Genomic DNA, 14,305 nt, shown 5'->3' on the forward strand with positions numbered 1-14,305 from the left:
ATTATTTTTGGAATTATACATCTTCTTCCTTTTTTTCTGTCTATCTGGGTAGAGATCAACTGATTTTACAGATATTCCAAAGAACCAGTTTATGTTTTAGTGACTTTCTCTCTATTTTCCTGTTTTCTGTTTCACTGATTTTTGCTCTGATCTTTATCATTTCCTTTCTCCTGCTTTATTTGAATTTACCTTGCTTTTCTTTTTCTAGTTTCTTAACTTGGAAAGTGGGGTAACTGTTTTGAGACCCTTCTTCTCTTCTAATATAGTAATTTTAGTGTTACAAATTTCCCTCTAAATGTTGCATTAGCTGTAGCCCCCCCAATTTTTATATGCTATGTTTTCATTTTCATTTAATTCAAAAATATATTCTAACTTTCCTTTCATTCCTTCTGAAATGCATAGGTTATTTAGAAGAGTGTTACTAGTATCTGAGTACCTAGATTTTCCAAATATCTTTCTGTTGATCATTTCTAATTTAAATCCTCTGGAGTCAAAAAATATATACTTGGTTTGAATATTTTTAAATTTGTGGAAACTTGTTTTATGATCCAGAATATGGTTTATATTAGTAAATACTCTATGTGCCCTTAAAAAGAATGTGTATTCTACTGCTATTGGCTTCAGTGTTCTATAAATCTCAATTAGATCAAGTCTGTTGATCAAGTATTATTCAAGTCTTTTATATCCTTATTGATTTTCTACCTACTTGCTCTTTTAACTAATACAGAAACTATGTTGACCTTTTCTAATTTATCCTCAGACTAGTGAAAACCTCATTATGGTTTGACATTACCTAACAAATGCAACAGTATTAGTTTAATGCCCATACTACTAACCAAACATTCAAAAGACATAGTTTGAATATCCATTAAAATTTAGGGAGTTGGGGTAAATTGGAAGGGGAGGTGAATCATGAGAGACTATGCACTCTAAAAAACAATCTGAGGGATCTGAATTGGCGGGTGAGTGGGAGGTTGGGGGTACCAGGTGGTGGGTATTATAGAGGGCACGGGTTGCATGGAGCACTGGGTGTGGTGAAAAAATAATGAATACTGTTTTTCTAAAAATAAATAAATCAATTTAATTTAAAAAAAATTCAGGCCCTCTACAAAACACTGGGGATAGAGAAAGGAATAAATCTTCTTTAGAGGAAATGTGTCTAATCTTAGGTATAAAATTTCTAGCCACAAAAATTCTGGGTGCTTCCTTTTCTGGATAAGATATTTGTACTGCTCTTACCTTCTGCCCACCCTTTTTTCCCTGTCCCATTTGAGGTTAGAATTGCTATGTCTCATTAGTAAATTCTCAACATCAAGTATGCTCAAGGTTACCTTGTTGTCAAGATACCTGCTGCTAGATACCAGCTTCACTGGGAAAGTCATATTTGGATATGTGAAATCCCTTTTGATACCTCCTCTTTTAAACAGCTTTTTAAAGATATAATTCACATACCATACAGTTCACCTACTAAAGTGGTTTTTAATATATCTGCAGAGTTGTACAACCATAACCATAATCAATTTAGAACATTTTCACCACATTAAAAAAAAAACTTCATATCTTTAGCTATCACTCCACCCCCTTCACTCCCCCATTAGTAAATAACAACAAATCTACTTTCTGTCTCTATATATTTGGATATTTCTGGACACTTCATATAAATGGAATCATAAAATATGTGGTCTGTGTGACTGACTTCTTCCACTTAGCATGTTTTCAAGGTTCATCCATGTTGTAGCATATATTAGTACTTCATTCCTTTTTATGGCTGAATAGTATAGCATTATATGGATATAATAATTCATCCATTAATCCAAATGAAGGACATTTAGCTTGTTTCCACTTTTTGATTATTATGAATAGTGCTACTATAAACAATTGTGTTAAAGTTTTTTTTTAATTCAATTATCCAACATATAGCACATCATCATTTTCAGATGTAGTGTTCAATGATTCATCACTTGCATATAACACCTAGTGCTCATCACATTCCATGCCCTTCTTAATGCCCACCACCCTATTCTCCTACCACAACCCTTAGCTAGTTTCTCAGGGTCAAGAGTCTCTCATAGTTTCTCTCTCTCTCTCTGGTTTCTTCTCATTCAATTTTCCCTCCCTTCCCCTCTGATCCTCTGCATGATTTCTTATATTCTGCATATGAGTGAAACCATATGAATATTGTCATCCTTTGACTTATTTCACTTAGCATTTAATACCCAGCAGTTCCATCCACATCAGTGTAAATGGTAGGTATTCATCCTTTCTGATGGCTGAGTAATATTCCATTGTATATATAAACTACATCTGTTCATCTGTTGAAGAACATCTTGGCTCCTTCTGCAGTTTGACTATTGTGGACATTGCTACTATGAACATTGGGGTACAGGTACCCTTCAGAACACTACATCTGTATCTTTGGGGTAAGTACTAAGTAATTCAACTGCTGGGTTATAAGCTAGTTCTATTTTTAACTTCTTAAGGAACCTCCATACTGTTTGCCAGAGTGGCTATATTAGCTTTTACTCCCACCAACAGTGTAAGGGGGTTCCCCTTTCTCCACAACCTCACCAACATTTGTTGTTTCCTGTCTTGTTCATTCTAACTTAATGACTAACACTAGTTAGCCATTCTAACTGGTTTAAGGTGGTATCTCATTGTGGTTTTAATTTGTATTTCTGATGACAAGAGATGTGGAGCATTTTTTCATGTGTCTATTGGCAATTTGTATGTCTTCTTTGGAAGAATGTCTGTTCGTGTCTTCTGCTCATTTCTTGATTGGGTTATTTGGGTTTTTCTGGGTATTGAGTTTGATAAGTTCTTTATAGATCTTGGGTACCAGCCCTTTATCTGATATGTCATTTGCAAATATCTTCTCTCATTCCATAGGTTGCCTTTTAGTTTTGTTGATTGCTTCCTTTACTGTGCAGAAGTTTTTATCTTGATAATGTTCATCAATGAACCCAATAGTTCATTTTTGCTTTTGTTCCCCTTGTCTTTAGAAATGTGTCTTCCAAGAAGTTCCTGCAGCTGAGTTCAAGTTTTTGTGTGGATATAGGTTTTCATTTTTCTTGGGATGGCACATAAGAGTAGAATTTCTGGGTTGAGTGGTAACTTTATTTTTAACTTTTTGAAGAAGTGTCAGAATGTTTTCTAAAGTGTCTGCACCATATTACATCCCCACCAGCAGTGTATGGAGGATTCTGATTTCTCTACATTCTCATCAACCCATTATTATCTAGTCCTATGCCTTTTATTATGAAATCTAGCCTCTGTGCCTTAGTTCCTCTTTACCTATCTACTTTATTTCCCTTTGTTCTCTACCACATACACAAATTTTAAGAAGCTGGTTTCTTTATTGTCCCCACTCCACTTCATATTTATTCCTAACTTGATCTTTGTCCATGCCTTTCCCACTGTTCTTAACACCATCCTTCCTTCTGTCCTCTGCCAATCCAAATTTCTACCATGCCTCAAGCCTGCATTGAGATTTTTAGTATTCCTTTTTAATTTCCATATCTCCTGAACATAACTGTATTTAGAGCTGATAGCCCATAAGTTAGAGCTTAACTATATTTTATCTCACATGGCTTGTTATTTCATCCAATATTTATGTCTTATTCCTTATCTCTCTAACCCATTTGTAAACTCCAAGAGGACTATATTACTAAGCCTTATACTACTGTAGCCTAGTTCAGAACGCATAGTAGATACTCTATAAATATTTATTGTTGATTCATCCTAACAGCATACAAATCTCCCCTTATATTTAAAATGAGTTTTTTAGTGGAAACTTTAAGAAAATGGTTTTTGATTAGCTCCTTCTTCATTCAAATTAAGATTATGGTAGAAATCTCAATCCCAGGCCAATAGAAATGCAAAAGGGTTATAGCCAGTGGTTATCTTTGAGTCACTTTTCTACCCAATTTGACCAATGTAGAAGAAAACCATTTAATTTTAAAATGATTGTCCCTGTTCCTTTTTCTATTCACGCACTGATGCCTGGAGAGTTTCACTGCAGAGAACCTATAGACAGAAAAAAGGATAAAGGGAGCTTGATGCCTGGCATAATTGAGAACCAAGGAATTAAACCTGAATAGAAAGTAAATTTATACTAAATACTCTAGCTTTACCACTATATGTGTTTTTAAGATTATTCTTCAAATAAGAGTGATGATTTTTTAAAAATATATTTAATGAGGAAATATTACTGACAAATACTTGCCATGGACCCTCTAAACAATTTCTATCTAAGGCGGGATGATGTGGTAGGAAGAGCTCATATTTCAATCATAGCTCAAGAACTTCCTAGCTTCTGACTGGCAAGTTTCTTGACCTCTCTATGTCTGTTTCCTCATCTATAAAATAAAGATAATAACAGAGTTGTTGTGAGGATTAAAAGAGATATTGTGTAAAGCATTAGTACAGTGCCTGACACATAGGAAGTATAAACAAGAGGTAGTTCCCTGCCTCTCCACTCTTTTCATCTCCTTTTACACACAACAGAGCAAAGACAGAGTTAGCACAATTGTGGAAATGACCATGGACCCTGTACAATTAGGATAAAACCCTTGCACTGAAAGTAATGGTGGGTATGTGGGATGAAAGTATAGAAGGTTTTGGAAGCTACTTAGAGAAGTTTGAAGCATATTTCTTCTGAGACATGAGAGATCCCCAGCAGGTTGTGGGAAGAGAATGATTGTGGAATGGAGACAGATATATTGACCATGTCAGAAAAGTTCCAGGGTGGGTGGAAGGAATGAGGTTCTAAGTACTGCAAAAGAGGGTTTGCCTTACAGAGTAGAAGGACTGTATATTCCTCTCAGGGGAAGAAAGCTGTGTCAGGACAGGGTTGTGTTGGGGTAGAGACAAAAGTGACACCACAGATACCACTCTTTATAGGAGGCCAGATCATTCCAAGAGCAAGGAGGAAAAAGAAGGAGAGCTGAATGTATAAAAAAGGAGCAAATCTGGAGTATCACTCTGCAGACAGGGTTAAGAGCTCAGTAAAAATGAAGAAATATAAGATTGATGACCATTGAGGAAAGCTCTGGAGAACACAGGTGGTATGAATCCTTAGTAGGATTCATTCTTCATCTTTTTGAGGATAGCTTAGCAGTTCTGGTTGCAGAGCAGAAGAACAGGTAGCAAGGAGTGAGGTAACCCCTTTCCTCCATAGGTCTGGACAAAAGTCAGGGCAGCCAGAGTATAGCAGGACAGCAATGAGAACACTAAAGGAGTAAATCACACAGAGAAGGTTAGGTGAGGCACCCAGGGTGCTATGTTCGTGTGCATATGTGGTCTGCCATAGACTCTGTCCCCAGACTTGTCCCAGAGTTGTTTTGAGAAAATTCAGGTAACTCCTTTTCCCCATTTAATTTTCCTTATAATAAGTGTTTATTTGAAAATGATCTCATTACCGATGTATTAAAAAGCAGTGTCAACTCTGGAATGGAATGGGACATTAAAGCGGCCCTCAAGTAGTGGAACACTTAAGGTCTAGCTCAATCAGCTCAGTTTGTCATGCACATTAATATGGATAATGGCTGCTAGGCCCCAGTCAGACCATCCACTAAACAAAATCAACCCAAAATTTTTTCCCAGTGTCAAATTAGATGCTGGTTTTTATGATAAAAAGGAGAAGTGCCTCTAGATGTACTTCTGAGACCACCAAACCACAGAATAGAAGTCCATACCAAGGTTTGTAGAGACCCTGTAGCCTCTCTGGCCCAGCACTCTCCTTACAAAAGTGAAAAAACATGCTCAGAGTTAGAGAATGATAAAGCCCAGTGACTTGTGAGGTACAGCAGAAGCAAGCATCCCTACATTCATAGGCAGGACTGTGTCTTAATCTCTCTTGGTGGCTCAGTGACCCCTGGCATGTCCCACATGGAAGGGGCTGAGTGTCCACTGCCTCCTCCAAGCCACATCAGGGGCATACGGGAAGCAAAGCCAGAAGCTTAATGATGCAACAACAGAGCACAGCTGTTAAGAACGCAGGCTTTATACTATTTGCTAACTGTGTGACCCTAAACAAGATACTTCCATTTCTATGCCTCACTTTCCCCATCAAAAAAAAAAAAAAAAGGAGGTGACAGTACTATTTGCCTGACTTCAAGAAAGTGTTTCAATTTGAATACCAAGTAAAGCCCATGGCTTACCGGGGCTGTTGCTAACACATGCAAGTACCTTAGTGTAAATTAGAAAAAGTGTCTCTTCCCAAAATATTTAACCATACATGGCAGCCTTGTGGCTTATACTCAGAATCTTCATTCCTCTTTAGGTCCTGAAGCACCTCCGGCACCTAAACTTTACCAACAATATGGGGGAGCAGGTGACTTTCGATGAATGTGGTGACCTGATGGGGAACTATTCCATCATCAACTGGCACCTCTCCCCAGAGGATGGTTCCATAGTGTTTAAGGAAGTCGGCTATTACAACGTCTATGCCAAGAAAGGAGAAAGGCTCTTCATCAATGAGGAGAAAATCTTGTGGAGTGGGTTCTCCAGGGAGGTATGTGCTCTCCATCAGAACAACAGATGGCTCTACCATGTGCCGAGGAAATTGTGCTCGGCCTTGGGGGGAAGAGGGTTGGGCTTCACCACTGGACTTGAAAAATGGTAAGTCCACGTCCTTCAACTCACTAACTGTGCACTGCCAAGGTTCTCTGTGAAATCTATCAGTGTTTAGTACACTAAAGAGGAGAATCCTCAGAACCTGAGCCCCATACCTACTATATTGGAAAATTTATTCTTTATAAATCTGACTCCTTGGCTAAATAGCTAACAATTTTCTTGTCTAAAACTTTCCCCAACTAGTGCAAAATATTTAAGCAAACATAAGCATCATTCAAGGCAGAGCCTGGACTATTCAGTTAGTTCCCTGTCATCCAAATAGCTCAAGATGGACTTATAAATCAAAAGGACAATTTCTTAGAATATATATGGGTTGATGACTTGGGAAAGAGAAAATCTCTGAGCTTACTGTGTTACTATGTTTGAGAGTGCTAATGTGTACCATCCTTCACTATTTCTTCTCCTTTCCTTCCCTCCCCAGGGTCCCAGGAAACTTAGAAATCCTCCGGTCCAATACTGCCCTTTCTATCCCTCTTTCATTAGAAGATAATGCCAATCATCTTCTATTTGGATTTTTTAAAAAAACTTCTTGTCAAATCAGTTATTTCTTTTCTGTTAGAACAAAGAAATTATTTTATTGTTTTCCATGTGTTTAACTTTGTAAGATGTCTCCAAACCATGCAGATAGGTGGGAAGAGAAGGGAAGAGTCTTATTAAAGAGACACTTTGAAAATAGCATGAGCTCTGCCATGTTATCTGACATGATCATATGGAATGAGGCAGAAGTAGAGCTTCTGAAATGATGAAGCAATAAATTAGACAAAACTGTCAAAAACAACCATTTAAGGATCTGGCAGTCAACCAAAATCAAACAAAAGGTGAAGTGTCTTTCTAAGAAAAACTAACGAAATTCGGATATGAGAAGTCTAGCATTTTAGTTTCGGGCAGCTCCCCAATTATTTCTAACAATCTGGTTTTATTTCTTTTAAGTTTTCTATGTGGACAATCATATGATCTGCAAATAATAAGTTTTATTGAGTTATTTCCAATATTTATGCCCTTATTTTTCTTGTCTTATTCCACTAGCTATGAACTCCACAATGTTTAATAATAGTGGTGATAGCGGGCATTCTTGTTTTAAAAGAAATGCTTCTTATATTTTCTCATATAGAATGATGTTTATCTAAGAATTTTCTATATCATCCTTTACAAGTTAAAGATATTTCTTCCTAACTCCTTTCTCAGTTAAGTTTCTAATCATAAGTTTGTGTTGAATTTCATCAAATGTTTTTTCTTCATCTATTGATGATCATATGATTTTTCTGCATTAACTTATTAAGGCAGGGGATGACACCTGTAGATTTTTCTAATGATAAACTTGTTTGCATTGCTGGCATAAACCCAACATGACCATGATATATATTGTTTCTTAAGTCCTTTGAGTTTGTTAATTGTTTTAGTACTTTTCATCTTTTTTCAAGTGGTGAAAAACAGTTACATTCTTTCCAGATCCTTTCAGATTCCTTATACTTAGTATATAGCTCCAGACTTCTGTGTATTTTTCCTTCCAATAACCAGAACTCATCACTCTTTTTCAGGAGACAACCAGCAGGCTAATAGATCCCACTTTGCCCACAGGCTCAGAGAGGTAGAAGAGCCTAGGAATTTACATTTCCCTAAAATAACCCTTAAAAATTAGTGGTGTGGAAGCATGAAAGCCCTGGATCCCTTTTCCTCAGGTCAGGAGAGCTCTGAGGAATAACTTAGAGTCGAGGGTTCTCCTGTGGGATCAGGCAGAAGCTAATCTTTGAGGGTCTTTGCTCAAGATCACACCCTTGTTGTCTTCTTCCCTTCTGTGTCTGACTTTCTCCATTCTCTTCCCGGTTCCCTTGAAAGAACTTTCTTTATAAACTACCTGTACATAGATTCTCAACTCAGGTCTGCTTCTGAAGACAAAGTAGTGAGATGAGACTGTAATTTCTTTTTTTCTTTTTCATACTGCTCTTGTCCAGTTTTGGAATCAGGGTTACACTGCCCTTATATGAAAGAGTTAGGTGCTCCTTTCTTTTTTTTTTTTTTTTAAACTTTGGTAGAGTTTACGTAAGATAAATTCATCTGTTCCTTGAAAGTTTAGTGTTATTTGCCTGTGGTAAACATAGAATAGTGGTCATCTCGGTTATGAATATCTGGTGGGGGAGGAAGCAAGGGATAGAGGAAACCATACAGTTAGGTGTAGGTTATTGTCCTGGTCCAAGCTTTTGTTTTGGGTGGTAATCATTAAAAATGACTAAAAGAGATTGAAACATGAATAAATAATAAATAAAAACATGATAGGGAAAAAAAAAACAAGGATTATGATCAATCAAATTCCATGCACCCTGAGCCCACTAGGGAAATAAACAAATAAATAAAATCTCTGTTACCTGAAATTAATATAGCTATTGCAGATTTCTTTTGGATAGTAATTGCCTGACATATCTTTCTGATCCATTTACTTTTGACCCCTCTATGCCTGTCCCGCCTTCCTTGCTGAATGGTTACAAGTATCTCAGAAGTCTCCCTATAAAGCCTAAAATAAAATTGCAGGAATTACAATTCACTACAAAGTTCAAAGTCTCATTTTCCAAACAAATTTCTCATATCAGCATCTCCCCCTTGTAATTGTCCTATCGTGTGTAGGTCCATGTCCCTGTATCTTTTAGTTTGTCTTAAACTACTGTTTCCATGGAAAGTAAACAGGTGTCCCATTCTGAGACTTGGAGGGAATGGAACAGGGGATTATTTAAAGTGGATTTTGGTCACTGTGTGGAGTCTCAATAACTAATCTTTCCAGAATCCCATGAGTGAGTGTGTGCGTGTGTGTGTGTGTGTGTGTGTATGCGTGCACACGCGCACAGGTGCAGGCACTTGCCCATGGACATCTCTCCTTTTCATAAATAACAGGAACAAGGATCTCTGGAGCTTCCTCTGTCTGGAATGGGCCTGAAGTCTGTTGTACTGGTCCTTGTGCACAAACTCCTCCCCTGTACTTACGTAAAAGGAGCTGTGAACCTGATTCCATAGCTGCAGCCCTTCACTTTTGTGCTCTCGGTTCTCCAGGTGCCATTTTCCAACTGCAGTCGAGACTGCCTGGCAGGGACCAGGAAAGGAATCATTGAGGGGGAGCCCACTTGCTGCTTTGAGTGTGTGGAGTGTCCTGATGGGGAATACAGTGATGAAACAGGTAAAGGAACATGCCCTCATGGACACCACGCAAAGCCTTGTCCACTTTGGGGCCCTCGGGTCAGTGATGTCCCTGAAAGGGCTATGCTGAGCAGGTACTTAGCACAGTTTCTCACTGAACAAGGTATGCCTGAAAGTCACATTGGGCCAAGCACTGAGGGGGATAGAAAAGAAATATTAGATGTCTTGTAATACTATAAAAGCTTAGACATCTTTCTTTTACTTTGATACCACTCTTCAACATTGTATTCCTTTTCTTATAGCTCAGGAGCCCTGAATAGACAAAGTTCTGTCTGTTCCAGACTACAGAGTTCATAGGCCATGATATATTGCCTGCTGGGTGCTTGGCATTGCATTTGCTGTCTACTTATGCTTTTCCCGTGCCTCAGTTTCTTCATCTATAACATGGGAAAAATAAGCCCATTTTATAGAGTTTGGGAAATTAAATGAGTTAATGTTAGTTTAGCAAATGGTAAGTTCTAGATAAATATTAAATAAAAACCTTACCTGACATATTGGAGGCACCCTATAAATATTAACTGTAATTGTTACTATTGTTATCATTTCATTTCATCCTCACCACAATAATGGGATTATTGTTTCCATTACAGAGATGACTCAGAGATGAAACTGAGACTCAGAGAGGTTAAGGAGCCTGACCAAAGCTACACAGCTAGTAAATGGCAGAGCCAGGATTCCCATCCAAATCTCTGACTGAAAGCCCATGCTCCTTTTACTCCCCCAAACTGCATGCTGTTTGGGACATAGAAGAGAATTAATAAATGTCTATTGTCTGAATGAGTCTGCAGTCTCCCTCACTGGAAAGGCATAGATATGGAGTAAGGAAGGCAAGGTCTTTTGTGTGGGATACTCTCCCTTGCTCTAAGAGGAAGTCTATTCTGACATGTCCACAGAGTCCATCCATATATGCAAAATGAGTCAGGCTGAGTGCATATCACTATAGAAAGTTGATGAACTATGCTAGACACCTAGTGTGTAGGTAGCCACCTGTCCAGCAAGATGGATCATTCCCTGCTATAAACCATCAGCAAGTAGTGCTAAGGAAAACATGTGGCATGACCCCCCACTGTGTATAAAGGAAAAAATAACAGAACTATTATAAATACATGAAATTAAATAAGTATATTTTTAAACATAAGTCAAAGTTCAGTGTGTTTGTAATGTAAAAATCACAATTATTCCATCAACAAAGAAAATTTAAAGTGACCACATCCAATAACCTCTATACCCTTACCACCACACTCAAACTCACAAATTACAGTCTATGCCATACAGTATCTAACTCTTTCCTGGAATAATTTACAGATGCAAGTGCCTGTGACAAGTGCCCCGATGACTTCTGGTCCAATGAAAATCACACTTCCTGCATTGCCAAAGAGATTGAGTTTCTGTCCTGGACAGAGCCCTTTGGGATTGCACTCACTCTCTTTGCCGTGCTGGGGATTTTCCTGACAGCCTTCGTGCTGGGTGTCTTCATCAAGTTTCGTAACACACCCATCGTCAAGGCCACCAACCGAGAGCTCTCCTACCTCCTCCTCTTCTCCTTGCTCTGCTGCTTCTCTAGCTCCCTGTTCTTCATTGGTGAGCCCCAGGACTGGACATGCCGCCTGCGCCAGCCAGCCTTTGGCATCAGCTTCGTGCTCTGCATATCATGCATCCTGGTGAAAACCAACCGTGTCCTGCTGGTGTTTGAAGCCAAAATCCCCACGAGCTTCCACCGCAAGTGGTGGGGGCTCAACCTGCAGTTCCTGCTGGTCTTCCTCTGCACTTTCATGCAGATCGTCATCTGTGTCATCTGGCTCTATACCGCCCCACCCTCAAGCTACCGCAACCATGAGCTGGAGGATGAGATCATTTTTATCACATGCCATGAGGGCTCACTTATGGCACTGGGCTTCTTGATTGGCTACACCTGCCTGCTGGCTGCCATCTGCTTCTTCTTTGCCTTCAAGTCCCGGAAGCTGCCAGAGAACTTCAATGAAGCCAAGTTCATCACCTTCAGCATGCTCATCTTCTTCATCGTCTGGATCTCCTTCATTCCAGCCTACGCCAGCACCTACGGCAAGTTTGTCTCTGCCGTGGAAGTGATCGCTATCCTGGCAGCCAGCTTTGGCTTGCTGGCCTGCATCTTCTTCAACAAGGTCTACATCATCCTCTTCAAGCCATCCCGTAACACCATTGAGGAGGTGCGCTGCAGCACTGCTGCTCATGCTTTCAAGGTGGCAGCCCGGGCCACACTGCGCCGCAGCAATGTCTCCCGCAAGCGGTCCAGCAGCCTCGGGGGCTCCACGGGCTCCACGCCTTCCTCCTCCATCAGCAGCAAGAGCAACAGTGAAGACCCCTTCCCACAGCCCGAGAGGCAGAAGCAGCAGCAGCAGCCACTGGCCCTGACCCAGCAAGAGCAGCAGCCACAGCAACCCTTGACTCTCCAGCAGCAGCCGCAGCCACAGCCACAGCCTCAGCCCAGGTGCAAGCAGAAGGTCATCTTTGGCAGTGGCACCGTCACCTTCTCACTGAGCTTTGACGAGCCTCAGAAGAGTGCCATGGCTCACAGGAATTCCACACACCAGAACTCCCTGGAGGCCCAGAGAAGCAATGAGACCCTGAGCAGACACCAGGCATTGCTCCCGCTGCAGTGTGGAGAGACAGACTCAGAACTGACTGTGCAGGAGACAGGCCTGCAAGGGCCTGTGGGGGGGGACCACCGACCAGAGACAGAAGACCCCGAGGAGATGTCCCCGGCACTTGTAGTGTCCAGTTCACAAAGCTTTGTCATCAGCAGTGGAGGCAGCAGTGTCACAGAAAACATACTGCATTCGTAAAATGGAAGAAGATGGCCAGTCAGGGAGGATCCAGAGGGGTTTCCTGGGAACACATTCTCTGACAGGAATGAGGAATCACCCCAGACTCCTTTCTTTTGTGGAAGGAGGAATAAAACACACCAAACACCTCATACTTTGTTGAACTGTTTGAAATAACAGTGAATTGACTCATGTTCCCTTTAAAATTTAAAAAAAAAAAGAAGAGGAGCCGCGCGACTCTGTGGTTGGCTATGTCAGAGTATGGAGAACACCATAATCAGATTTGCTCCTCACGTCTCTTCTCTGCTCTCATCCTCTGTTCAATTCACCCAAAAGCCAAGAGATGAAACAAAGGCTGTAAGCAACCCACTTATTCCCTTCTTTTTTCCTTAACACTGAAATGCCTACTCTGAACATTGCAGACACCCTGGCCCAGAGACAAAAGTGTGCAGAGTGACAAAACATCAGGCTGGCCACCACTAAATTTAAGAGTCTGAAAGACAGAACGTCACCAGTGCTGTCCAGCACCTCGACAATGGGAAGAACTTCAAATGTTCAAAACCATAAGGTGAACATGTCCCCTCCTATTTATGAAAACTGTAAGATATTTGGTCTCCTACTTGCTGCTGCTATCATGTAACATCTAGAACGTTAGCATCCCTCCTGTACAAACTGCATTTGGTCAAGAATATGATAATGATGCCATGTTTAGATTCCAGGATCACAAGAATCACCTCAGATAGCTGGGAAGGGACACGTGAATCCAATGAGCTGTATCTGTAATTAATATTCTAACAACTAGTTTTATCTTTAAGAAAATGCTTCTGTTATAATAGTTCATGGACAATATAAACTGGAAAAAAAAGTCACAGTCTGGTTAATAAAAGGCAGTATTATTGAACTCCTTGCCCACCCTTGCCCACCTCACCACCTTCACCTCCATGAACTAAGACCAAGTGAGTCCCAGGGATCCAGAAATTCCCCCCATCCTGCCCCCAAGGCTTTCTGAAGCCGGATCCACACCTGACCCTGTGGAGAATAAGCTTCCAATCATTAACCTCTACCAGTTGCTGGGATAAGAAAGTGTGATTCCAAGAGATGTCTCAAAGAACCTTAGCCTGGCACTCCCCCTCCACACACACACACCAAATACCATACCTGTATTCCCTCCAGAAATGGGGATCTGCCTATGGGTAGTTAAAGTGATTGAATGGCACAGCTTCTTCTGAGCATTCAGGGTCTGGAGTCAGAGAGACCTGGGTTCAAGCCAGTCACTTACAAGTTGGGTGACCACAGGCAGGGAACCTTAATTTCACTAAACCCTAATTTCTTTGTCTCTAAAATAAAGGTAATAATCATTCTTTCCCCACAGAGCGCTTATGTGAATTAAACAAGATAATGTATGTAAAGTACTTTAGCATGGTGCCTAGCACATAATAAACACTCAATAAATATTAGTTAATATTATTACTGATATCGCAATTATTTTTTCACTTGCTTAGAATATAAAACAAACCTTATTTGTTTACCACTCAGATTTTAATGACAAGTCCACTGAGGACAAAATCTTCCTTCATAATAACCCCCAAGAATTCTGGGATCTGGTTCAAGGGATTGGGTCAGTCCTAGCAACACTGGCTCTGGGTGGCAAAGCCAAAAAGTCAGTCAGACCCCCAGAGGTCCCCTTG

The 14,305-nt window shown here is 40.2% G+C and overlaps 1 protein-coding gene across 6 annotated transcripts in view; it reads left to right on the forward strand.

Moving 5' to 3' along the window:
• CASR (calcium sensing receptor) overlaps nt 1–12,825 on the forward strand; it is a 75,215-nt gene extending 62,390 nt beyond the window's left edge. For 5 of the 6 annotated variants that reach the window (XM_032334936.1, XM_032334935.1, XM_032334939.1 and 2 more), the window contains 3 exons: nt 6,281–6,511; nt 9,673–9,796; nt 11,122–12,825. In XM_032334936.1, the coding sequence (XP_032190827.1) occupies nt 6,281–6,511; nt 9,673–9,796; nt 11,122–12,638 (1,872 nt within the window). In that variant the 3' untranslated portion in view covers nt 12,639–12,825. The remainder of the gene's footprint in view (nt 1–6,280; nt 6,512–9,672; nt 9,797–11,121) is intronic. The other variant, XM_032334946.1, reaches the window with a different exon arrangement.
• Nucleotides 12,826–14,305: the final 1,480 nt, after the last annotated feature.

This window comes from Mustela erminea, chromosome 1, assembly GCF_009829155.1.
Source record: "Mustela erminea isolate mMusErm1 chromosome 1, mMusErm1.Pri, whole genome shotgun sequence".
Classification (NCBI taxonomy): domain Eukaryota; kingdom Metazoa; phylum Chordata; class Mammalia; order Carnivora; family Mustelidae; genus Mustela; species Mustela erminea.